At 43.1% G+C, this 27559-nt stretch overlaps 1 protein-coding gene across 2 annotated transcripts; it reads right to left on the bottom strand.

Annotated features, from left to right (window-relative positions):
- Positions 1-12256: 12256 nt before the first annotated feature.
- On the bottom strand, positions 12257-27503 carry POLR2C (RNA polymerase II subunit C). 2 transcript variants are annotated; one of them, XM_060788348.2, is made up of 9 exons: positions 27347-27503; positions 26076-26120; positions 25772-25840; positions 23752-23804; positions 21837-21965; positions 20456-20507; positions 16159-16327; positions 15976-16050; positions 12257-13766 (listed from the first exon to the last, which is right to left on the bottom strand). In XM_060788348.2, exons 1-9 carry the CDS (start codon positions 27483-27485, stop codon positions 13622-13624), a joined length of 876 nt encoding a protein of 291 aa, XP_060644331.2. In that variant the 5' UTR covers positions 27486-27503; the 3' UTR covers positions 12257-13621. The 2 variants fall into 2 exon arrangements, with proteins under 2 accessions (XP_060644331.2, XP_060644333.1); XM_060788350.2 differs by having other exon boundaries at positions 26076-26125; positions 27347-27500.
- Between the last annotated feature and the right edge of the window lie 56 nt (positions 27504-27559).

Genomic DNA, 27559 nt, shown 5'->3' with positions numbered 1-27559 from the left:
TGACTCCCTGAATATGATGGAAATGTGATATATTTTTTGTTAAAGCACAAAAGGGAATATATTGTAATGTTTTCAAGGAAGATGAAATAAAAATGTAGATTTAGAACCAACAAATGCTTCAATTTTCAATTGTGAAAGAGTGAAATCCTCGTGCCTTTGAGACGCCTGTTGATGTACGGAGACACTATTGATATTTGTAGGTGGCCTCCCATCCAAATGCAAACCAGGGCTGACCCTGCTTAGCTTCCAAAACCAGTGCCTCCAGGTCATTCTGGCCTCATAATACTTGCTTAGCTTTCTTTGTGTCCATCAATTCTTTCCTGCCTGGGTGCTGCAGATCCATTAGCTTTGCAAAAGACCTGCTCCTGGGAGAGATAGACACTCATCCAATTGGTGGGACATATTAACACAACTGTTTGCTTCTTGGGACTCTCTGTGGAGTGGGTGCATATATGTTCATATGCATTATTTATGTATGTATGTGTATTATTTACTTTATTTATATACCGCTTTTCTCAGCCCTCAGGTGACTCAAAGCGGTGTATGCATGTATGTGCACTTGTGTACTTGTGTGTATGCCTGTGTGAGCACTTATGTATGTGTATGTACCTGTGTGTATTCATATATATGCTCCTATGTATGCATGTGTATCTTTGTGTATGCATAGGTGTGCACCTATGTATGCATACCGATGTATGTATGTGAACCTTTGTATGTATGTGTACTTGTGTGTATGCATGTATGTGCACTTGTGTATGTATACTTGTATGTATGCATGTATGTGCACTTATGTATGTGTATGTATCTGTGTGTACGCATATATATGCTCCTATGTATGCATGTGTACCTTTGTGTATGCATAGTTGTGCACCTATGTATGCGTACTGATGTATGTATGTGAACCTTTGTATGTATGCGTACTTGTGTGTATGCATGTATGTGCACTTATGTATGTGCATGTATCTGTGTGTACGCATATATATGCTCCTATGTATGCATGTGCACCTTTGTGTATGCATAGTTGTGCACCTATGTATGCGTACTGATGTATGTATGCGTACTGATGTATGTATGTGAACCTTTGTATGTATGCGTACTTGTGCGTATGCATGTATGCACTTATGTATGTGTATGTATCTGTGTGTACGCATATATATGCTCCTATGTATGTATGTACATCTTTGTGTATGCATAATTGTGCACCTGTGTATGCGTACCAATGTATGTATGTGAACCTATGTATGTGTACTTGAGTGTATGCATGTATGTGCACTTATGTATGTGTATGTGTGTATTTATATATATGCTCCTATATAGGCATGTGTACCTTTGTGTATGCATGGGTGTGCACCTGTGTATGCGTACCAATGTATGTATGTGAACCTATGTAAATATGCATACCTATGTGTACTTGTGTGTATGCATGTATGTGTACTTGAGTGTATGCATGTATGTGTACTTGAGTGTATGCATGTATGTGCACTTATGTATGTATATGTACCTGTGTGTATTCATATATATGATCCTATGTATGCATGTGTACCTTTGTGTATGCATGGGTGTGCACCTATGTATGCATACCGATGTATGTATGTGAACCTATGTAAATATGAGAACCTATGTATGTGTACTTGTGTGTATGCATTTATGTGCACTTATGTATGTATATGTACCTATGAGTATTCATATATATACTCCTATGTATGCATGTGTACCTTTGTGTATGCATGGGTGTGCACCTATGTATGCATACTGATGTATGTATGTGAGCCTGTGTAATTATGTGAACCCATGTATGTGTACTTGTATGTATGCATGTATGTATGTGCACCGATGTATGTGTGTATGTATACCTATGTATATATGTACCTATGTATGTATGTGTACTGTGTGCATGCATATATGTGCACCTACCTATGTATGAATGCATGTGTACCTGTGAAGTATGTATACCTATATATGTATGTGTACCTATTCATGAATGTGTGGATGCATGTATGTGCACCTATCTATGTCTACATGTATGTCTGCTTATGTGTGTACCTATATATGTACTTGTAACTATCTACTTCATCCATAATGACATGCAGACTATTAGCAATAACAGATTTCCATATTAGATTAACCCAGGGAGGTAATAGTTTGTGTCTCCAAACATTGGGCTGTATATCCCAGCAGTCCTAACCAGCAAAGCCAATGGTGAATAATGCTGGGGGCTGCAGTCCAAAAACAACCGAGAGCGATATCACTCACATCCCTGGGATAAACCATGGTCCTATTCAATGCTGTGGAATCCCGGGAGCTGTAGTTTTACAAGGTGTAGAGCCTTGTAAAACTACAGGATTCCATAGCCTGGAACAGTAGCAGTAAAGTGGTGCCAAACTGCATTTATTCCACAGTGTAGATGCACCCTGCAGAAATGAGAGAGGGCTCTCGCACCTTTAATAGTGATTTTTTGCCAAAATCCCACGCAACTATTAAGGTATAAGAACCCTCTCCAATTTCCACACTGGAAATTCTAGTTCTCTTTGGTTACAAAAGTGGGAGACGGCGCTTGTTCTCAGGAGAAGAGATGGAAACGGGGAAGACGGTGGGAAGGATCTGCCTATTTTCGTGCCAAAGGCCCCCGGCCAACATCGAAACCGATCCCAGGCGAAAGACCTGGGAACAAATTGGTGTCAACCTCTAGGAAGAGAGAACCGGAGAGACAGTTTGGCTGCAAGGAGACAACCAGGGAGACAAAACCTCCCTCCGGGGCTCAGAGGAAACCAGCCTGGCATGGACCGAGGGCCAAGGAACAGGTAGAGGCACGACCGAGTTTCTTGCTCTTTTGTAGAGCTTTGATTTTGAAAACTAAAGAATAATTCAGGGTGAGAACCTGACCCAGGAGGCTCGAAACTGGGAGTGGACGAGAACCAAAAACCAAGGATCGTTCCCATATTTGGAGACGATCGGGGAAGGTGCCTATCCTAAAATCCACTGCGTACGTAATTTGTGGGGTTGGAAGGGATCCCACAAGCAATCTAATCCAACTTTCTGCTAGAGTTCAAGCTTCTTTGGCAAATCCGGCCATTCTCAGTTCAAATGTGGTCAGATTTGGGTGGAAACAGCTCCAATTCCAGGGTGACCCCACTCTGCTATTGAGGAACACACCATCCAACAAGTGGAGGTCACAATTTTGGAAAATCACCACGTAACCTTTGGCCACCTAGCCCAAAATGTCAAGATGAGTGTGGGTTCCATGGAAAAAATCATCCAAGACCATCTTCCCATCCATACTTTACTTACTTAGGTGATCCCTCGTACTCCAAGGATGATGGTCCTCCAAGTGTAGTATCCTGGAGGTGGGTCCATAGGTGACAGTGGGACCCACGTAACTATTCTCCACCTGGCCCAAAATGTCAAGATGAGTATGGGTTCCATGGAAAAAATCATCCAAGACCGTCCTCCCATGCATACGTTACTTACTTAGGCGATCCCTCGTACTCCAAGGATGATGGCCCTCCAAGTGTAGTATCCTGGTGGTGGGTCCACAGGTGACTGTGGGGCCCACGTAACCATTCTCCACCTGGCCCAAAATGTCAAGATGAGTGTGGGTTCCATGGAAAAAATCACCCAAGACTATCTTCCCATCCATACTTTACTTACTTAGGTGATTCCTTGTAGTCTGAGGATGGTGGTCCTCCAAGTGTAGTATCCTGGCAGTGGGTCCGTAGGTGACAGTGGGGCCCATGTAACCATTCTCCACTTGGCCCAAAATGTCAAGATGAGTGTGGGTTCCATGGAAAAAAATCACCCAAGAGTATCTTCCCATGCATACTTTATTTACTTAGGTGATCCCTCGTACTCCAAGGATGATGGTCCTCCAAGCATAGTATCCTGGCGGTGGGTCCGTAGGTGACAGTGGGGCCCAGGTAACCATTCTCCACTTGGCCCAAAATGTCAAGATGAGTGTGGGTTCCATGGAAAAAATCACCCAAGACTGTCCTCCCATCCATACTTTACTTACTTAGGCAATCCCTCGTACTCCAAGGATGATGGTCCTCCAAGTGTAGTGTCCTGGTGGTGCGTCCGTAGGTGACTGTGGAGCCCTATTCTTGACCTGCATCTTCTACCGCAGTGAGGGCATTGGTTTCCAGGTGGAAGGCTGTTCGGGTCAGGGTTGGCTTGACGCACCTTCCTCTTGGCACGTTTCTCTCTTTTGCCCTCCATTCCTGCCTCTTCAAATTCTGCAGCACTGCTGGTCACAGCTGACCTCCAACTGGAGCGCTCAAAGGCCAGGGCTTCCCAGTTCTCAGTGTCTATGTCAGAGTTTTTAAGGTTAGCGGTGGTCCTGGTCGGGGTTGGCTTGACGCACCTTCCTCTTGCCACGTTTCTCTCTTTCACCCTCCATTCATGCCTCTTCAAATTCTGCAGCACTGCTGGTCACAGCTGACCTCCAGCTGGAGCGCTCAAGGGCCAGGGCTTCCCAGTTCTCGGTGTCTATGCCAGAGTTTTAAAGGTTGGCTTTGAGCCCATCTTGAAATCTCTTTTCCTGTCCTCCAACATTCCGCTTTCCATTCTTGAGTTCGGAGTAGAGCAACTGCTTTGGGAGATGGTGGTCGGGCATCCGGATGACATGGCCAGCCCAGCGGAGTTGATGGCGGAGGACCATTGCTTCAATGCTGGTGGTCTTTGCTTCTTCCAGCACGCTGATGTTTGTCCGCTTGTCTTCCCAAGAGATTTGCAGGATTTTTTGGAGGCAACGCTGATGGAATCCTTCCAGGAGTTGCATGTGACATTTCCGTGCATTATTTATTATTTATTTATTTACTTACTTTGCTTGTATACCGCTCTTCTCAGCCCTTACGCGACTCAGGCATAAGGTACCCGCTCGCTGGGTCCCCTGGCTGCTCACACCTTTCCAGAAGCAGGAATGAGTTGAATGCTCTCAGGCTGTCTTGACAATGTTGTGTCATGGAAACCAGGAGGACTTTGTCAACAGATTGATCACACAGGAGGAAAGCTGGGTCCATCACTCTGATTCTGATATTCAAGTCCAATCGATGCAATGGAAGCATCCTGACTCACGTCCTTCAAAGAAGTCACGTCCTTCAACTCTGGGCAGGCAAGGTCATGCTCACAATATTTTGGGACCAGCACGGAGGAGGATGGATGGACTTCCTAGCAAAGGGGATCATGGTCACAGACTAGGTTTCACTGCTGTGGACATTACAGGAGGCTATCAAAACCAAGAGACAATGTAGCATGCTCACCAAAAGTGTCCACCTTCTGCAAGACAATGCACCTGTTCCTAACTCACCTGTTGCCCAAAAGGAAGAAGCATGCTCTGGTGTCTTTGACATTCCCCCACATCCCCCTTATTCCCCCGACCTTGCACCATTGGACTTCCACCTCTTTCCAACAAGGAAGTTATTTGTGAAGGGCAAGCTTTTTTCAGATGACAAGACACTGATTTCCGAAGTCACAACGTGGCTTTTGGAGCAACCTGTCAATTTCTACAACCATGGGAGAAGTGTGTGTCCCATTGGCCTTATTTGCCGTCGCATCACATTGTTGGCTCATGTTTAACTTGTTGTCCAGGATCCTTTTCACACGTACTGCTCTCGAGCCAGGCATTGTCCCCCATTCAGTATCTTTGCATTTCATTTTTTTCTGCCTAAGTGGAGTATCTTGCATTTGTCAGTGTTGGACTTCATTTTGTTAGTTTTGGCCCATCTCTCCTTTGTTTGTTTGTTAGCCTATGTAACTGTGAGTTGTCTGTGAATCTGAAGGAGACAATGAGTGATTTTCGCAATAGCTAAGCTTTGACAACAAAACATAAGAAAGGTACCCCTCCCTGCAGAGAAAGAGCAACATGTCATCAAGGAGGAGAAATAATCTAAGATCTGCACCCCTCTCTCTCAAGAGGTGACATTTAGAGTGCATGCTATATGCCTGACTTAAGTTGCAAAATTGCTCAGCTTACATAGGAAATGGGTTTGCGGTGAAGCGCAAAGTTTGCAAGTAGAGAACAAATTATGATTTTGACAAACAAAGGTTCAGGCCAGGTGCAAGCATCAAAAGATTAATGAGAGGGGGTGATGGAAAGAGTAAAAGGTTAACCGTCAAGGTAATTTCCATTGCCTTATTTACATGATGGTATAAAGGTTTGCAGAAAGCAAGGAGGGGGGTGGCAATCACTTGCAAATGTTGGCGCCTGCATGCACTTAAGACGGCTGTCGAGTTCTTCATAGCCATGTTGAAAATAAAACCTTGCCTTTGATCTCATCCTGGGATGGGACTCCTTCCTTTCATGCTCCCGTGACCTGGACCCGAATATTAAGACCCAATTTGGGGTCTCTAACAACTTCTTACTTCTTGGGAGGAGAGCAATGTCCAATCTCGATAAAATAGTAAAGAGTAGAGACATCAGACTGGCAACAAAGATTCGCCTAGTCAAAGCCATGGTATTCCCTGTAGTCACCTACGGATGTGAGAGCTGGACCTTAGGGAAGGCTGAGCGAAGGAAGAGAGATGCTTTTGAGCTGTGGTGTTGGAGGAAAGTTCTGAGAGTGCCTTGGACTGCGAGAAGATCCAACCAGTCCATCCTCCAGGAAATAAAACCCGACAGCTCACTGGAGGGAAAGATACTAGAGATAAAGTTGAAGTCCTTTGGCCACATCATGAGGAGACAGGAAAGCCTAGAGAAGACAATGATGCTGGGGAAAGTGGAAGGCAAAAGGAAGAGGGGCCGACCAAGGGCAAGATGGATGGATGGCATCCTTGAAGTGACTGGACTGACCTTGAGGGAGCTGGGGGTGGTAACGGCCGACAGGGAGCTCTGGCGTGGGCTGGTCCATGAGGTCATGAAGAGTCGGAGACGACTGAACGAATGAACAACAACAACAAATCCAATGTAGTTACATAGGAGCTGTATGTCTATATGTTCAATGTCCTTCTTTCCGTAAAAGTGGAAAAATTCTGATATACCCTAATACACTGATGTCAGGATACTTCAGAGCTCAGGAATGTGATTATTATGAGTACAGCTTCCCAAATCCTCCTGTCAACTCGGCAACGCATTGTCAAAAAGTCACAATTGCAAGCTCTGGATGTTGTGTCAAGTTGTTGATGCCTCCGTCACCTCCTTTGCTGCTACTACCTGTTGCTGTTTCTCCTTCTCGGGGTTCAATGTGTATCAGGCAGAAGAGGAAAAAGGGCAGGGACTGGTATGGATGAGGAGAGCAAGGCCTTGCTTGTTCCAAGAATGTGCAAATGTCTTCAAAAGCATCGCAGCCCAGATTTATGATCATCTTCAGCTATATTAATTCCATCCTAGAAACTCGCTGATGCCAACTTGACAAAAGACTTGGGATTTTGCTCCAGGCCAGGTTAGCAAGTTGTTCCATCGCCGCCAGCAATTTCCATATTGGGAGGTCACAGCCACTGCTGTCTCCTGGATCAGGAAATCCACTCTGTACTTAATTCCTGGTCCCCTCATATTTTGAGTTTGCACTAGCCTCAACCCAGCTTTTTAATTGCTCTGAACAGACAGGATTATTTTTAATATATATGTGTTATTGTGATAATTTTATGCCTATGGTTTTTTTTGTTAATTTTATGTTATGCTGTTTACTCTGTATGTTTTGGTGATGTTGCTTGGAAACCGCCCTGAGTCCCCTCGGGGAGATAGAGCGTATAAATAAAATTCCCCCAGGCTCAGCCAGACCTTCAAATGTTAATGAAGGCGGTCAGTTGAAACATTCACACCCAGCTCCAGCAGAGAAGAGCTCTTTGTCTCACCCTGGTCATTCCACAGATATATAAACCCATTTTCCTAATTCCAACAGACCTCACTACCTCCGAGGATGCTTGCCATAGATGCAGGCGAAACGTCAGGAGGAAATGCCTCTAGAACATGGCCATATAGCCCGAAAAAACCCACAAGAACCTAAAGTAAAGTAAGTTTCCCCAGATATTGCAAGAACTGGCATAACCACCCCTGGATGCTCCTTGCTTAAGGAAACCCTATGAAACTCAAGTCAATTGGTGTCTTGAAGGCACTTGCATGAAAACTAGTCGACAACCCACTTGTGTCTTTTGTATTGCATTCTACTTGCCAGTGTTAATGGTTGCTGCCACCTAACGGTCATTTTGTACAATGACAATCTTTTGTCAATTGCTGCAACAACCATATTACATCGGCTTCGATGTGGTATCTCTATTTACCATGGTCCCGGTAGCAGACCCCATGGCACTCATCAACCAAAGGTTCCCAGAAGACACCACGGCTCTGTTTCACCATTGCCTCACCACCAGTTACTTTCAGTGGGACAATGAATTCTACGAACAGAAAGATGGAGTAGCGATGGGGAGCCCTCTCAGCCCGGTCATAGCTAACTTCTACATGGAACACTTTGAAGAACAAGCCCTGGAGACAGCAACCAAAAAGCCCACGATATGGTTCAGATATGTGGATGACACCTTCACCATTTGGAGCCATGGAGGAGAAGAACTCAACAGGTTCCTGGTCCATCTGAACAGCATCCACCCAAACATCCAGTTCACCATGGAAAAAGAAAATGAAGGAAGACTGCCTTTTCTAGATGTCCTAGTCATCCACAAACCAGATCAGCAATTGGGTCACACCGTCTACAGAAAACCCACGCACACAGATAGATATCTACATAAAAACTCCAACCATCACCCAAGTCAAAAAAGAAGCACAATTAAAGCCTTGGCAGACCGTGCAAAAAGAATCAGCGAAGCCCACCTCCTCCAAGATGAACTGAACCACCTCAACTGGGCTCTACAGGCCAATGGAGACTCCACCTCAGGCATCAGAAGAGCTGCAAGACCAAGAACAAACCACGAGAGTCAAGATGAAGATCCACCCAGAGGAAAAGTGTTCCTACCATAAATCAAGGGAACCACTGATCGCATAGGGAAGCTGATGAGGAAACACAACATACAAACAATCTACAAACCCACCAAGAAAATCCAACAAATGCTACGTTCAACAAAGGACAAGAGGGATCTTCTCACCTCTGCAGGAGTCTACCGTATACCATGCAGATGTGGACAAGTCTACAGAGGGACCACCAAACGCAGCGCCCAAATACGCATCAAGGAACATGAAAGGCACTGCAGACTACTTCAACCAGAGAAGTCAGCCATAGCAGAGCACCTGATGAACCAGCCTGGACACAGCATTTTATTTGAGAACACAGAAATGCTGGACCACACCAACAACCAACATGTCAGACTAAACAGAGAAGCCATTGAAATCCACAAGCATGTGGACAATTTCAACAGAAAGGAAGAGACCATGAAAATGAACAAAATCTGGCTACCAGTATTAAAAAACTCTAAAATTACAACAGCAAAACAACAGAGAGGAAACAACCAGGCACAGATTAACACCTCCCAGCAAGAGATTTTCCCAGGCTCAGCCAGGCCTTCAAATGCTAATGAAGGTGATCAGCTGAAACATTCACACCTAACTGCAGCAGGGAAGAGCTCTTTGCCCCACCCCAGCCATTCCACAGATATATAAACCCATTGTCCTAATTCCAACAGACCTCATACCTCTGATGATGCTTGCCATAGATGCAGGTGAAACGTCAAGAGAAATGCCTCTAGAACATGGCTCTATAGCCCAAAAAACCCCACAAGAACCTAACCATATTACTACTTTATTTGTACTAAATAAATTATACTAAATGTCCTTTGACCAGTAGCTGGCCGCTTGGAGTGCCTCTGGTGTCACTGTGAGAAAGTCCTCTGTTGTGCATGTGGCAGGGCTCGGGCTGCATTGTAGTAAGTGCTTTGTGGTTTGCTCTCCACACTCGCATGTTGTAGATTCCACTTTGTGGCCCCGTTTCATAAGGTGGGCTCTGCATCTCGTGGTGCCAGAGCGCAGTCTGTTCAGTGCCTTCCAAGTCGCCCAGTCTTCTGTTTGCCCAGGGAGGCGTCTCTCATGTCCGGCATCATCAAATCTGCTACAAAACAGGAGCTTTTTTGTTGAGCTGTCTTGGACAGCAATGGCTCCCAAAGTGACCCATTTAAGGTGGAATCAGGTGACAAACAGAGATGTGTTATTGCCCCAACTTTATTCTCCATCTTCATCACTATGATACATCACTATGTTGATGGGAAGCTTCCCACCGGAGTGGAAATCATCGATCGGACAGATGGCAAGCTATTTAACCTCTGCAGACTGAAAGCCAAAACCAAGGTTACAACATTTGTTATAGAACTCCAGTATGCTCACTCTTGCGACAAAGGCAGCTTGTTCCCCTACCACGTCATTCATTCCATGCTTATCTCCACATTTTGATTAATCTCACCCAGCGGAGAGCTTTGGTATCTCCAAGATGCCATGTGGTGCCACTAACTCTTTTGGATGCGTCTGTGTGCATTCAGAAGATCTACAAGCCACTCTAAACACCTTCGCAGAAGCATACGAGGAGCTCGGCCTGCCATTGAATATCGAGAAAACCAATGTGCTGTTCCAGCAGTCACCAGCCAATCCCCTTCCAATGCCAGAGATACAGCTTAATGGTGTAACATTAGAATATGTTGACTATTTCTGCTACCTTGGCAGCCACCTCTCCACCAAAGTCAACATTGACACTGAAATTCAACACCACCTGAGCTATGCGAGTCCAGCATTTTTCCGAATGAAGCAGAGAGTGTTTGAGGACCGGGACATCCGTAGGGAGACCAAGGTGCTTGTTTATAAAGCCATTGTCCTCCCAATCCTGCTGTATGCCTGTGAGACGTGGACAGTCTACAGATGTCACATGCAACTCCTGGAACAATTCCATCAGCGCTGCCTCTGGAAAATCCTGCATATCTCTTGGGTAGACAAGTGGACAAATGTCAGCATGGTGGAAGCAGCAAAGACCACCAGCATTGAAGTGATGGTCCTCCACCATCAACTCTGCTGGACCGGATGCCCAACCACCGTATCTCAAAGCAGCTGCTCTACTCCGAACTCAAGAACAGAAAACGGAATGTTGGTGGATAGGAAAAGAGATTGAAAGATGGGCTCAAAGCCAACCTTAAAAACTCTGGCATAACACTGAGAACTGGGAAGCCCTGGCCCTTGAGCGCTCCAGCTGGAGGTCAGCTGTGACCAGCAGTGCTGGAAAATTTGAAGAGGCATGAATGGAGGGTGAAAGAGAGAAACGTGCCAAGAGGAAGGCGTGTCAAGCCAACCCCGACCGGGACCACCTTCCACCTGGAAACCAATGCCCTCACTGCGGGAGAAGATGCCAATCAAGAATAGGGCTCCACAGTCACCTACGGATCCACCAGAACACTGATCCTGGAAGACTATCCTACTCGTCCAACGAGGGATTGCCTAAGTGAAGTAAGTGACCCCCATGTTGAGAAATGCTGATCCAGAGCTATGCAGGTACAACTGTACCAGGAGCTCCAATTTTTGTTTGCTTTGCATTGAATGTTTGTTGTAGTCCTAAGTTTCAGGGCTCTGCACATAGGTGGCTTCTTTTGGCTGCAATCATAGGGCAAGCCACCTGTCAATTATCATTAGGTTCCCTGGTCCCGCCCCCTTTTTGAGTTTTGGAGGGAATAGGAGGCATTTTGGCTCAGTCCACACAGAGAAGCTTTCCATGCAGGACATAATACCAAGAGCTCCTGTAGAAAGCTTCGTCTTCTACAGCTTGGCTGGGGACAAAGGTCCCATAGCTTGACCGAGGATTATACAGCCTTACAGCTCCTTCACTGAGGGACTTCAGTCAGCCATCACCGAAGCCTGAACTCCTTTTTCCCCTGGAAGTCTACAAAGCTCTGCTTGGTAAGGGTCACTCGCGGAAGCCAGAAGAAGTTGGTACCGGGTGTAGGGGCTCCACGCCAACAGAGGCAAAGACAGACTGCCCAGATTAGAAGTTAAGGATTTCCCCATTAGTTACAGTTATGAAGATAGTGCCTGTTCCCTGTGGACAAGATTGAGAGAGAGCCAATAGACTGTTAAGAAAACCTTAAAGTACCTGTTTGTTTTCATTAATAAAGAACTTTGTTGAACCTTTAAGCAATCTAAAGACTCTGTGTAAGGAAATCTGAGGCAGCCCTGGCGTCCCGTTGGGCACACAGAATTTATGTCCTGTCTACAGTCTTATGCACAGGCCCAGCGTGCGACAGCACAAGAGCAACATTCAGCTACTTTTTTGAACTTAATGCGAGCTGGAACGAGATCCATGCCTTGACATGTCCTTCCCAAGGAACCAGACAGACATTCACACATGGCTTAACAGAGAAAAACCTTTTATTCAGGAAAGTAACAAATGCAAATATTAGAAAACAACTGTTGTGTAGCCTGGGCATCAGCGAGGAAGGGAACTGTTCATTCCCAAAAGCAGGAGAGACAAAAAGAGAGGTCAAACAGTGCAACTTGGAGAGGGGATGTGATGAACGAGGGCCGGGGAAAGGGGCATTCACCCTTTTTAACTCCCTAAAGCGGGGGTCCTCAAACTACGGCCCGCGGGCCACTTCCGGTCCGCCAAGGGCACTTATCCGGCCCGCGGAGGAGGAGCGCCCCCCCCCATACAGTGCCCCTCCCTTGGCTGGCTTACCCTATCCGTCAGGCCTGATGGGTAGCGTGAGCCAGCCAAGGGTGGCTGCCCCACGCGGCCTACTCTTGAGTAAAGCACCTTGCAAGGTGCTTTACGTGAGAGTAGGCCATGCGGTGCTGCTCCTCCCTTGGCAGGCTCACACTATCTGTCAGGCCTGATGGCCAACATGAGCCAGCCAAGGGAGGTTGCCCCGGCGCTCCATGCAGTCATGCTGGCCACATGACCTTGGAGGTGTCTACGGACAATGCCAGCTCTTCGACTTAGAAATGCAGATGAGCACCACACCCCAGAGTCAGACACGACTGGACTTCATGTCAGAGGAAAACCTTTAACTAGGAAAATTGTGGAAGATCCAGGGTGGGAGAAAGAACTCTTGTCTGTTGGAGGTAGGTATGAATGTTTCAATTGGCCACCTTGATGACCATTTCATAGCCTGACAGTTTTTAGGGAGAATCCTTTGTTGAGAGGTGATTAGCTGGCCCTGATTGTTTCTTGTCTGGATTTCCCCTGTGTTTGAGTGTTGTCCTTTATTTACAGTTATAATTTTAGATTTTTTAAAATACTGGTAGCCAGATTTTGTTCAGACTAGAAATAGGAAGATTTCCCATTCTCTGCTCCTGGAATTACTGCCTAAAGAGGGCGAGAAAGAACCCCCTCTCTCTAAGGGCCCTTCCACACAGCAAAATAAGATATCTACAATGTGCATAGGAATTTTTTTATTGATTAAAAAAAAAAACCTATAGTCCGGCCCTCCAACGGTCTGAGGGACAGTGAACTGGCCACCGGTTTGAAAAGTTTGAGGACCCCTGCCCTAAAGTATATAACTTTCCCCCCAACAGCAGCAACATGTTAAGGGAGTAGTAAAGATAATCTAGACATAATGATGCCGTCAAAGAAATGCAAACTAAACTTGAGTGCGAAGAGTTCCGCCGTGCATGAATCTATACTGTCTCTTGATGCCATCAGACTTTGCGCATTACAACAACCAGAGTCCCGTATCTTTCCCGGAAATCAGGGCTCCTTTCAGACACAGGTAAATATCAGTTTATGGTCAGCACGTCGCTCTGGATCTCGTGGCTCAGCTGGGTTTGGAGATCGCTCAGCTTCTTTTTCAAGCCAGAGAGGGCCGAGAGGACGATGGTCTCCGGCCGCAGAGAACCACACGATTCCACATTGTAGTAAAACCTGGGAGAGGAAACAGTAAGATGAAGAAAGAAAACTGTCCAAACAGACTGACAAACAATCTAAACAAAATCACCACAAAGTGGATCACAATAACCTATTTACGAAACATGGCCCTCCTTGGAATGCAACACACTAATGAAGGAGAGATACAACTATTGATCGATCCTATCAACAATAAAAGACAACAACAAAAATACACAGACAAATAGTCACTAATCACTATGCTAAAACTTCGTACTAGTTAACTAAAATACCGTATATACTCGAGTATAGGCCAAGTTTTTCAGTGCTTTATTTTAGGCTGAAAAAGCCCCCCTCGGCTTATACTCGAGTCAAAGTTATTTATCATTTTACTCTGTTATTACTATTATTTTTCTTACATTTATTTATTTTCCTCTATTTATTATTATATTTACATTATTTTCCTCTATTATTATTGTTATTACATTTATTATTTTTCATTATTTTCCCCTCTATTTATTATTATTACATTTATTATTTTACTCTATTATTATTATTACATTTTTGTTTTTACTCTATTATTTTTATTATTACATTCACATTATTTTACTCTATCCTTTCATTAAACTTTTAAAACTCTTGTTATTATTATCATTACATGTATTATTTTACTCTATTTACTATTGTTATTACATTGATTATTTTGCTTTATTATTATTACATTTATTATTTTACTCTTTTATTACAGTTATGACTACATTTCCATTTTTTACTCTATTGTTATTCTTATTACATTATTATTTTACTCTATTTACTATTGTTCTTACATTTATTACTTTGCTTTATTACTCTTATTAGTTATTATTTTACTCTATTATTATTACACTTATTATTTTGCTTTATTACTTCTATTAGTTATTATTTTGCTATTTATTATTGTTATTATTACATTTCTTATTTTGCTTTATTATTCTTATTACAGCTATTATTTTACTCTATTTATTTTTATTATTACATTTTTATATTACTCTATTAATACTGTTATTATTACATTTCCATTATTTTACTCTACTATTATTACATTTATTATTTTACTCTATTATTATTATTACATTTATTATTTTACTCTTTTATTACAGTTATAATTACATTTCCATTTTTACTCTATTTTTATTATTATTACATTATTATATTACTCTATTTACTATTGTTCTTACATTTATTATTTTGCTTTATTACTCTTATTAGTTATTATTTTACTCTATTATTATTACACACTATTTTGCTTTATTACTCTTATTAGTTATTATTTTACTCTATTTATTATTGTTACTATTACATTTATTATTTTGCTTTATTATTCTTATTACAGTTATTATTTTACTCTATTATTACATTTATATTACTCTATTAATACTGTTATTATTACATTTCCATTATTTTACTCTATTATTATTATATTTATTATTTTACTCTCTTTCTTATTATTGGAAGAATACATAAGCACATTTACATTGACGAAGGTTAGAATGGTTTACTCTGAGTTGGACAGTATTATTTTAAATTATGGTTTTATGTAAATATTCAAGACATTTAACCTACTGATGCCTCAATTAATGTCATTTTATTGGTATCTATTTTTGTTTTGAAACCGTTCCCCTGCCATGCGTTGCTGTGGCCCAATCTATGTATATGTGTTTTGTGTGTGTATACATGTGTGCGTCTGTGTATATGTATTTGTGTATAAGAAATATTGTACACAAATATATATTTCCTGTGCTGGTCTATGACAAAAAAATGATTTGATATTTGTGTATATGTGTATATATGTAATTTTCCGCATGCATTGTAATGTATTTTTTTTTGGCTGTTTATTTCTCTTCTGCTGTGTTTTTCAGTGTTTTTATGAGATGGTCACTCGTTGGCCTGATAGGTGTATTGTGTCCAAATTTGGTGTCAATTTGTCCAGTGGTTTTTGAGTTATGTTAATCTCACAAACAAACATTACATTTTTATTTATATAGATTGACCAGTAGCTGCTGCATTTCCCACGCTCAGCTTATACTTGAGTCAATAGGTTTTCCCAGTTTTTTGTGGTAAAATTAGGTGCCTCGGCTTATGTTTGGGTTGGCTGATACTCGAGTATATACGGTAAATGAAATTAGACACTCATGGTCTGAAATTCCAATCAGGTGAATGGAATAGACTGTGAAATCAATTATGAGGATGATACCATCACCTTTCTTACCTTTCTGGCTTTCCGTTTGGATCATACGGAGCCTGTGCTTCATCTTCATCAATTTCAGAATATTCACTCTTTGGCCTAGAAGGAGAAGAATAGGAATCAATGGACTCATGCAAAGCCTACTGATCAGCATTCAGTAAGGAAAATCAATAGCGAAGGCAGGGCCCAATTTGCCTGGAAACGCACCATTCCTCCGGTTTTGGGTAGACGGTGTGTCGCAGGGCGTTGTCCGGGTCGTACTCAAAGGCCACCCCTGCGGTGGGATTCCACTTGGCGTGCTCCTTGCCAAAGCCCTTTTTTGCGTAGGCCCGAAGCCTCAGCTCTTGTCCTTTCCGCAACTTGACAATGAGGATGTCTAAAGGAAACGACAACAGCACAGTTGGCTTTCCGCACGTGCAGGCTTGACTTTGCATATTTGAATAACTTGGCCTGGATGCCCATTCAGTTCAGGCATTGTTTCTCTCTAAAATGTGTGTGACTGATGCTTTAGGGAACTTATTCCAAAAGTTGACCATAAAGTGATGTGGGGTGGGGGGCTAAAGATTCTTAGAGAGAACACATTTCTATGTGCTTGCAGGTCTTTGTTGGGGTTCAGCCTGTGTGTGAACCTGTACCTGACTCTCTGATTGTATTTCCTGATGTTAATGAAGATGTCAATGTAGAAGATGACGGTTTGTGTACAGAAAATCCTGCTGCTTTGAAAAGCGAAAGTACAAATTCCCATGAGAATGATTCAGAGCCAAGCCATGAACTTTTACTCCCTTTTAGCTCTTCAGATAATCTGACACCTGGTCCCTCTAATGCGGATAGATGGGGGCAGTTTTGGCAAAGCAGAGGCGAAGCACAGAGTTTACGGAGGTCAGCTAGATTAAGAGAAATGCAAACACAGCCTTCAGGCACATCACGAAATAGATTTCTATGCTTTAAAAACGCTTGGCCTGGATGCCCATTCAGTCCAGGCATAGTTTCAGATTCAGTTGCAGACTCTTGCAGTTCTCCTGCTTCAAGTGGCTTTGTTCCAAGGAGTTTTTCTAGTGCTTCAAGTACGGTTAGTGGATTGCTAACAGGTTCCAGGATTTAGCAGTTTTACTGTGGGTTTTTGATCTTGTTCATGGACATTTCTTGTTGCTGATTTTTACTGTGGCTTTTTACCTTGCATATTTTCCGCTATTTTTGTACTCATCTTTCATCAATAAAAAGGATTGTTTTTTCCTGAAATCAAGTGTGGTGGATTGATGTCTGAGGGTCCAGTTTCCTGCTCTGGGTTGCAACAGTTTTCCAGTGCAATTCCATGGCCAGATTCCAGAAGCTGGCCAAAGTGTTGTGCTGGAGGATGTAGATACTCCCCAAGAGGCATTCTTAAAAAAACAGGAATATTTTTATTTACAGAGCTATCTTTAAGGTTTTTTTATTTACTGTATTTATATCCCGCCTTTCTCAACCCCAAAGGGGACCCAAGGTGGGTGATGCACTCCAGGTCAGGAAAAAGCCCTCTGACTTTAAAACACGCCACACAAAGAGTGAAGAAACAAATCTTCTTTTATTGAAGCTTAGTAAATAGCCAGTAAAAATAAATGCTTGTAAGGAAATAGGAAGGTTCCGAAAAGTAATAAGTCCATAAAAAGCAGTAACACAAAGCAATGTCCACACAAGAGATAAAAGCAATCCAAGACAGCATTAATTCAGACAGGAATCATCAGGATGCAAAGACAATCCAAAAGGGTAAAAAACTCCGCAGGAACAAGACCCCACAAACAGGATTTCCATGGCACATGAACTTGGTTTCCAACTGATGCCTGATCTAACAGGTTTCCCCTTGAGGCAAACCTTATATCCCAAAACTCAGAAATTGGTTTTGCTTTCTTCCACATTTCCCCTTATCAGACGAAGCCTTTTGGAGCGACGTAAACACTGAGTTTGCTGTCGATTCTGGCTAAACTCCAGCCACCTATTCTTCAGCTCCCTATCTGGCTGCTCATTAAAATTTCCAGGTGTCAGATTGTTTTCCAAACGCAAATCACAGAGAGAGGAAGTGAACTCTCACTGCTAGGCCCAGAAGGAATATTCTCAAGAGAAACTTCCCTTTGCACTGGGGCCTCTCTGTCATTGTCTGCCTGAAAATCATTGACCAAACAATCTCCATCTTGTACCTCAGCCTCGGCACCATCATTTCCCTCATCATTTCCCACATCAGGATCTTGAAATACAAACAGCGGGATATAAACATTAGGTTATCTATTTTGGATGTCTAAGGCAAAGGTACCATATTTTCCAGCATACAAGGAGACTGGGGGTATAAGACGACCCCAACTTTTCAACACAAAATATAGAGTTAGGGATATACTCGCCGATTAAGACGACTCTGCATTCCATGGAGACCGGCTGGGGGTGATGGACCGCTGGGCTGTCCCCGCGGCCCCCGCCACTCTACTTTCAAGGCCCTCCTCCGCCCCGCCGCTCACCTCCTCCGAAGGCCACTGGGCCCAAGGAAGCGCCTCCGGAAGACGACTCCCAGCAGTCCTGAGCAGCGGCATGCCTGGGATGTGCTCACTGAGGCATTCTGAGAGTTGTAGGAGTCAGGGAACTATGGCTCCCAGACTGTGGTATGCCTTGGATGTGATCGCTGAGGGATTCTGGGAGCCGTAGGAGTCGGGAAATGCTTCCTTGGGCCTAGATGAGCCCAGTGGCCTTTAAAGGAGGTGAGCATCAGGGGGAGAGGAGTGCCATGAAAGTAGAGCAGGGAGAGTAGCGGGGGCTGCGAGGACAGCCCAGCGGGCGATCACCCCTGGCAGGTCTCCATGGCAATACGGTCTGCCGCTTTTCCTCCCCGTGCCCTCCCTCTGCCCTCCTCCTCCTCCTCCCCTCTCCCTCCTAAGGTAGTTGGATTTTATTTTTTTAATTATTATTATTCTAATTTTATACCCGGCGTATCAGATGACCCCTGACTTTTCATAAGGTTTTCCAGGCCTTAAAAGTCTAGTACGCCGGAAAATATGGTATTTTCCAAACATAGTCCTTCAGACCATTTTAATGAATGAAGGGGGGGGGGGCACGAAAGGCAGTTCCATCTTGCCTCCAATGTCATCAGTTGGGAGCACCCCCCCCCCTCCAGCACCAACTGCTGCTCTGAGATCAGAATGAAGAGAGGGACCATGAAGGCAGTTCCAACTTGCTTCCAGTGTCATCGGTTGGGAGCACCTCCCCGCCTCCAGCACCAACTGCTGCTCTGAGATCAGAGTGAAAAGAGGGGCCAGGAAGGCAGTTCCATCTTGCCTCCAGTGTCATCAGTTGGGACCCCCCCCCCCCCAGGACCAAACGCTGCTCTGAGATCAGAGTGAAGAGAGGGGCCAGGAAGGCAGTTCCATCTTGTCTCCTGCACTGTGCTTATAATATAATATATTATAATATATTGCATATACATATAATATTGATAATATTATGATGTAATACAATATACTACTACTACTACTACTGATATATTATAATTATATATACAGGGTTAGTCAAAATGCATAGGCCAATAAGCCATTCAATTGAATGGCTTATTGGCCTATGCATTTTGACTAACCCTGTATATTTATTAAATGTAATATTACTAATAATATTACAGGATAATGTTATAGTACAATGTAATATATAAAATTAAAATTGGGCTATGATAATAACACCATATATTGTATTTATGTTTTACTTGCAAGCTACTCTGAGTCCCCTTCGGGGTGAGAAGGGCGGCATATAAATATTGTAAATAAATAAATAAATAAATAAATGCAGAAGCTGGGAGCCTCTGAATGCAAAGCAACGGCTCTACACATAGAAACAGCCCATGTCTGCTTCAGAGTAAGGGCACAGGGTTTGTGAAGTCTATTGCAAAACTGTGTCAGAAAGGGCGACTAAAATGATCAAGGGTCTGGAGAACAAGCCCTATGAGGAGCGGCTTAGGGAACTGGGCATGTTTAGCCTGAAGAAGAGAAGGCTGAGAGGAGATATGATAGCCATATATAAATATGTGAGAGGAAGCCACAGGGAGGAGGGAGCAAGCTTGTTTTCTGCTTCCTTGGAGACTAGGACGCGGAACAATGGCTTCAAACTACAAGAGAGGAGATTCCATCTGAACATTAGGAAGAACTTCCTGACTGTGAGAGCCGTTCAGCAGTGGAACTCTCTGCCCCGGAGTGTGGTGGAGGATCCTTCTTTGGAAGCTTTTAAGCAGAGGCTGGATGGCCATTTGTCAGGGGTGATTTGAATGCAATATTCCTGCTTCTTGGCAGAATGGGGTTGGACTGGATGGCCCATGAGGTCTCTTCCAACTCTTTGATTCTATGATTCTATGAAAGAAAGGTAAGAAGTAAACTAGGAGTTGGGAATGACAGAAGATCTGGAAGCCCACACTTCTTGGGAGAGTCACTATAAGGCTAAGGCCAAGACTAAATCAGTAAGTCATTCCCACTTCTTGCAGGCCTCGGCCTCTTTGTGTACATACCATCCTGCTCAACGTAGTCGTTGGGATCATTATCTCTGCTCCGGGAGGTCACCTGCATGGAGCAAACAGAACACAAGGCATTGGGAGACTGGTTATCTTTTTGCAGGGATGCCCACTCAGATGCTGTGACTCTTACACGGAACTGAAAAACTACGTCTTTGAACAACCTGAGCCCAACTGAGCTGCCTTTTGTCAATACATTTAGCACTTCAGCATGGGTTTTTAACTAGAAATGAAATGTTCCTTAATGAACTCTCTAATGGTTTTGATACAGCTCAATCTTAATGCTGTCAAGACATAACAGTAAGTGTCAAACAAAACTCAGATGGGTTGTTGTGAGTTTTCTGGGCTGTCTGGCCATGTTCCAGAAGCATTCTCTCCTGATGTTTCGCCTACATCTAAGCAGGGGTTGTGAGGTCTGTTGGAAACTAGGCAAGTGAGGTTAATATAGCTGTGGTGGGAGAAAGAACTGCTTGAGGCAAATGTGAATGTTGCAATTGGCATGTAATAGTCCTGCAGCTTCAAAGCCTGGCTGTTTCCTGCCTGGGGGGAACTTTTATTGGAAGGTGTCGGCTGGCCCTGATTGTTTCCTGTCTGGAATTTCCCTATTTGGGCTCTACAGGTCAATGGAGACTTCATCACAACATCAGAAGAGCTGCAAGACCAAGAACAAGCCACGAGAGTCAAGACCAAGATCCACCAGAGGAAAAGTGTTACTAATCTGGACACAGCATATTAATTGAGAACACAGAAATGCCGGACCACTCTCACAACCACCATGTCAGACAACACAGAGAAGCCACTGAAATCCACAAGTATGTGGACAATTTCAACAGAAAGGAGGAAACCATGAAATAAATAAAATCTGACTACTAGTATTAAAAAAATTCCAAAATCAGGACAGTAAATAAAGAGCAACACTCAAAAACAGGGGAATTCAAGACAAGAATCAACCAGAGCGAGCTAACACCTCCCAACAAAGGACCCCCCAGGCAGGAACCAGCCAGGCTTTGCAGCTGCAAGGTCATTCAAAGCTAATCAAGGCGGCCAATTGCAACATTCATACTTGCTCCCAACAGACAAGAGTTCTTTCTCCCACCCTGGACATTGCACAGATATATAAACCTTTACTCGCCTTGTTTCCAACTGACCTCACAACCTCTGAGGATGACTGCCATAGATGTGGCAAAACGTCAGGAGAGAATGCTTCTGGAACATCACTAGACAGCCCGGAAAACGCGCAGCAACCCAGTGATTCCGGCCATGAAAGCCTTTGACAACAAATTATTTTATGTGCCAAGCAAATAATGCTGTTTGGGTTCATTTTGATTGACAGAAAGAGAGCAAAAGGATTCGGTTAAGATACAAATATTGTACTGACTGGTATAACTCGAGGGTTGTTGGAGATGAGATCACGGGACGTGACGTGGCGGGTCTGGTCTTCGTTGCATCGCACGTCCAACGTGAACTCTACTGAGCACTCGGGACAAAACTCATCGCAGGTGCAGTCCTGAACAGAAAGAAAGAGAAGAGACCCATTTCCCATCAATTCAGCACCACGAATTCACTCCTCTGCCTCTCTATGAGCCTAGTGCTATTCCCATACTTGCCATTCAGGCAGCTTAAAGGTCGCTGTGACTGGTGGCCATTCACAGACTTATTTTCCATAAACAGATAGCCTTGAACCAGCCTAACTTTAGTATTCAATGATGTACAGCAACAGAACCGCCTAAAAAGTCACCCAGGAGGGGAGGAATTAGACCAAAACTTCTCTTTTATTCCTAACTAGCCATCCCCTGCCATGCATTGCTGTGGCCCGGTCTGTGTATATGTGTTTTGTGTGTGTGTATATGTGTTTATGTCTATGTATATATTTGTGTATATGTGTATATTTGTGTGTGTATATATATGTGTGCGTTTGTGTATATGCATATATGTGTGTAGGTGTATATGTATGTATACTGTATGTGTATATTTGTGTGTGCTTGCGTACATATATATATATGTGTCTGTGTATATTTCTGTGTTTATATGTGTATATGTATATTGTGCATGTGTGTATGTATGTGTATGTGTGTAGGTGTATGTGTAGGTGTGTATATGTGTATATTTGTGTGTGTATATATATGTGTGTATTTATGTGTATATATTTGTGTATTTCTGTGTTTATATGTATATTGTGTATACGTGTGTGTTTGTGTATATGCATATGTGTGTAGGTGTATATGTATGTATACTGTACGTGTATATTTGTGTATGCTTGCATACATATATATGTGTGTATATATGTGTGCATGTGTCTGTGTATATTTCTATGTGTATATGTGTATATTTATTTTGTGCATATGTGTGTGCTTGTGTATATGCATATATGTGTGTATGTTTGTGTATGTGTGTAAGTGTATATGTGTATATTTGCGTGTGTATATATATGTGTGTATTTATGTGTATATTTGTGTATTTCTGTGTTTATATGTGTGTATGTATATTGTGTATATGTGTGGCTTGTGTATATGCATATATGTGTGTAGTTGTATATGTATGTATCTGTATGTGTATATTTGTGTGTGCTTGCATAAATATATATTTGTGTATATATGTGTGCATGTGTCTGTGTATTTTTCTGTGATTATATGTGTATATGTATATTGTGCATGTGTGTGCTTGTGTATATGCATATATGTGTGTACGTATGTGTATGTGTGTAGGTGTATATGTAGGTGTGTATATGTGTATATTTGTGTGTGTATATATATGTGTGTATTTATGTGTATAGATTTGTGTATTTCTTTGTTTATATGTGTATACGTAACTTGTGTATATGTGTGTTTGTGTATATGCATGTGTGTAGGTGTATATGTATGTATACTGTATGTGTATATTTATGTACGCTTGCACACATATATGTGTGTATATATGTGTGCATGTCTCTCTGTATATTTCTGTGTTTATATGTGTATATGTATATTGTGCATGTGTGTGCTTGTGTATATGCATATATGTGTGTAGGTGTATATGTAGGTGTGTATATTTGTGTGTTTGCATATTTAAATGTTTATGTATGTATGTGTGCATGTGTATATGAATGTATGTGTATATGTATATATGGTTTATTTTGGGGGGTTTAAAGTCCATTCTGCTGGGTTTTTTTGTGTGTTTTAGGGGTGATGGTCACTCATTGGCGTCAATTCACCCAGTGGTTTTTGAGTTATGTTAATCCCACAAATGAACATTACATTTTTATTTATATAGATTCCAAGAAAATAAGGCCTCCGCCCACTGAGACTTAGACTCACTCTGGAATATTGCAGTTTATCAACAACATCATCACTGGTAAGAGGGATCAGACCTAGCGAGAAACAGAGAAAGTAGTGAAAACACATGTAGACTCAGGTGCAAGGTAAAAGACGATCAACTAGGAAGAAACAAGATATATTCTGGTTTCAAAACCATGGGAGATTTTCGTGATCTAATTACTGTGGTTGTATATTGTTTGGTGTTTATCTGCATTGCTTCTTGTATTTTATTTTTATTTTATATTTATTTTTATTGTCATTACATTATTGTATTTTTATGCTGTATTTTTGCTTTATTGTATTGTCAGGCTTGGTCGCATGTGAGCCGCCCCAAGTCCCCTTGGGGAGATGGTGGCATGGTATATTAAAATTTTTATTATTATTATTATTATTATTATTATTATTATTACTACTACTACTACTACTAGCCCCTGTCACGCGTTGCTGTGGCCCACATGGGGGTTCTGTGTGGGAGGTTTGGCCCAATTCTATCGTTGGTGGGATTCAGAATGCTCTTTGATTGTAGGTGAACTATAAATCCCAGCAACTACAACTCCCAAATGACAAAATCAATTTTTTTGAGTGAAGGGCATACATTGGGTTGTTAGGTGTCATGTGTCCAAATTTGGTGTCAATTAGTCCAGTGGTTTTTGGGTTCTGTTAATCCCACAAACGAACATTACATTTTTATTTATATAGATTATTATTATTATTATTATTATTATTATTAATTAAGATCACATGGTTCACAGGATCCAGCTGGCCTGGATGATCTACGGATGGAACAAATCAAGAACTTTGGTCCCAAAGCAAGGCGCACGCACCCAAATACCAGGGAGTCACTCTGGACCGTGCTCTTACCTACAAGAAGCACTGCCTGAATATCAAGCAAAAAGTGGGTGCCAGAAACAATATCATACGAAAGCTGACTGGCACAACCTGGGGATCACAACCAGACACAGTGAAGACATCTGCCCTTGCGCTGTGCTACTCTGCTGCTGAGTATGCATGCCCAGTGTGGAACACATCTCACCACACTAAAACAATGGATGTGGCTTGTAATGAGACATGCCGCATTATCACGGTGTGTCTGCGCCCTACACCACTGGAGAAATTACACTGCTTAGCCGGTATTGCACCACCTGACATCCGTCGGGAAGTAGCAGCCAATAGTGGAAGGACCAAGGCAGAGACATCTCCAGCTCATCCCCTGCTTGGGTATCAGCCAGCACGTCAACGACTTAAATCTAGAAATAGTTTTCTAAGATCTACAGAGACACTCGCTGGAACACCTCAGCAAGCAAGAGTCCAAAAGTGGTAGGCTCAAACCCAGCACCTCAACCAATGGCTGATACCAAAGGAGAGACTCCCCCCTGGGCACACAGAAGACTGGGCGACTTGGAAGGCATTGAACAGACTGCGCTCTGGCACCACGAGATGCAGAGCCAACCTTGAGAAATGGGGCTACAAAGTGGAATCCTCAACATGCGAGTGTGGAGAGGAGCAAACCACTGACCACCTGCTGCAATGCAACCTGAGCCCTGCCACATGCACCAGGGAGGACCTCCTTGTAGCAACACCTGAGGCACTCCAAGTGGCCAGATACCCATCAAAGGACATTTAACCAACTACCAAACTCACAAGTTTTGTATTTGTCTGTTTGTTTGCTTTGTTCTGTTAGAAATGTAATATAATGGACTGGTTGCTCTGACACGACAAATAAATAAACAGGATCCAGAATTCCCAAAGGGCATATAACATAAGAAAAATATAGCAGGAGAGGAAAAACTTGGGGATATTACTAAAAATGTAATTAATAATGTTGAATGCTAGTACAATCTGAAAAATTAAATGTGTTGGGCATTACACTATTTTATGAAAAATCCAGAGTTAGAAAGAGGCTCGGCATCAAAGCATTGGAATGTATTTTATGTGAATTACGCACATAATAAAATATTGTTTTAAAAACAAAACTAGAGAAGCCTGTGTTTTCCTATCGTGTCCTATGCCGGTTACTCACCCAACCTATGTGCAATGAACTCATCATGGAGGACCGAGGAGTTGGCATCTATCTGTACCCAGTCTATGGCTGCAAACAAAATAGTACAAAATGAGATAATAGCAATTTGATTAATCATGCTCAAAGTCTTCAATTCGTAGTATTGGACTTTAACATACTGTTTATGTATACATATAAGAATTTGAGTCCCAACATTGAATGTTTGCCGTATATATGCTGAGTCCACTTCGGGATGAGAAGGGTGGAATATAAATGTTTAAAATAAAATAAATTAATAGATAAACAATAAAGAATAGATAAATACCGATGGTGGGAACTTCAGCAATGAACACTCTCCTGATGGAATTAGCTACTCTGGAAAAGAAAAACAGAGAAATATTCATTGTTATTATTATTAGCAGTATTATATGTATTTATATCCTCCAACACAGAACCCCCATGACCACCAGAGTGGGCCACAGCAACGTGTGGCAGGGGCGGCCTGGACGAATTGACACGAATTTTTGACACAATACACCTAACAGTCCAACGAGTGTTCATCACCACTAAAAATACAGCCCCCCCTAGCAGAACAGACTTAAAAACCCCAAAATGCACCATACACACACACTCATATACTCATAAACTCATAAACACACATATAAAAATATACCCAAGCACACACAACTATAAACACACATACATCTGCATACACACACATATATACATGCACAAATATACACATGCACACATACACACACATATAGAAACAAATATGCATATAGACAAGCACACACATATACACACACATATACACAACGGTGGCGCAGTGGGTTAAAGCACTGAGCTGCTGAGCTTGTTGATCGAAAGGTCGCAGTTTCGATTCCGGGGAGCGGCATGAGCTTCCGCTGTCAGCCCTAGATTCTGCCAACTTAGCAGTTCGAAAACATGCAAATGTGAGTAGATCAATAGGTACCGCTCCGACGGGAAGGTAACGGCGCTCCATGCAGTCATGCCGGCCACATGACCTTGGAGGTGTCTACGGACAATGCCGGCTCTTCGGCTTAGAAATGGAGATGAGCACCACACCCCAGAGTCAGACATGACTGGACTTAATGTCAGGGGATGGCATCCTTGAAGTGACTGGACTGACCTTGAGGGAGCTGGGGGTGGTAACGGCCGACAGGGAGCTCCGGCGTAGGCTGGTCCATGAGGTCACGAAGAGTCGGAGACGACTGAACGAATGAACAACAACAACAATGTCAGGGGACTACCTTTACCTTACACATAGGCACACACACACACATATGCAACACATATATACACACATATATACACACAAATACATATATATACAGGAGGGCCACAGCAACGCGTGGCAGGAGACAGCTATAAATAAATAAATCTGTTAGTCTTAAAAATTTTGTCTAAACATTTTGTAGGGGATAATAATAATAATAATATGGGACTATTTCCCAAGCCCAGGAGGTGGCCTGAGACGCCTCCGTGCCTGAGTGGGGCAGCAGAAGCACTCTAGGCCCCGGCTTCCCTCTCCAGACTAGGCCCTGCCCCTCCTCCACACAAGCCCCCGCTCACGCCAAGTCCGTGTTCTCCACGATGAACTTGACGTTCTCGTCGCTGAGCTCCGTGATGCGGACGGTGGGCTGGTTGGCGTAAGGCATGGCTGGCGGGAGACCCAAACAAGGCCGCAAGAGCCTGAAACACCACGGCGCATGCGCAGCAGGAACGAGGCCGGGATTGGCGCGGACGCCGAGAGCCGCGGGGGCTGCTGGGAGACGCCGGCCGCGC

Source organism: Anolis sagrei, chromosome 8 (genome assembly GCF_037176765.1).
Source record: "Anolis sagrei isolate rAnoSag1 chromosome 8, rAnoSag1.mat, whole genome shotgun sequence".
Classification (NCBI taxonomy): Eukaryota; Metazoa; Chordata; class Lepidosauria; order Squamata; family Dactyloidae; genus Anolis; species Anolis sagrei.
The sequence above is the reverse complement of the archived record's forward strand: the minus strand, read 5'-3'. Positions and strand labels throughout refer to the sequence as shown.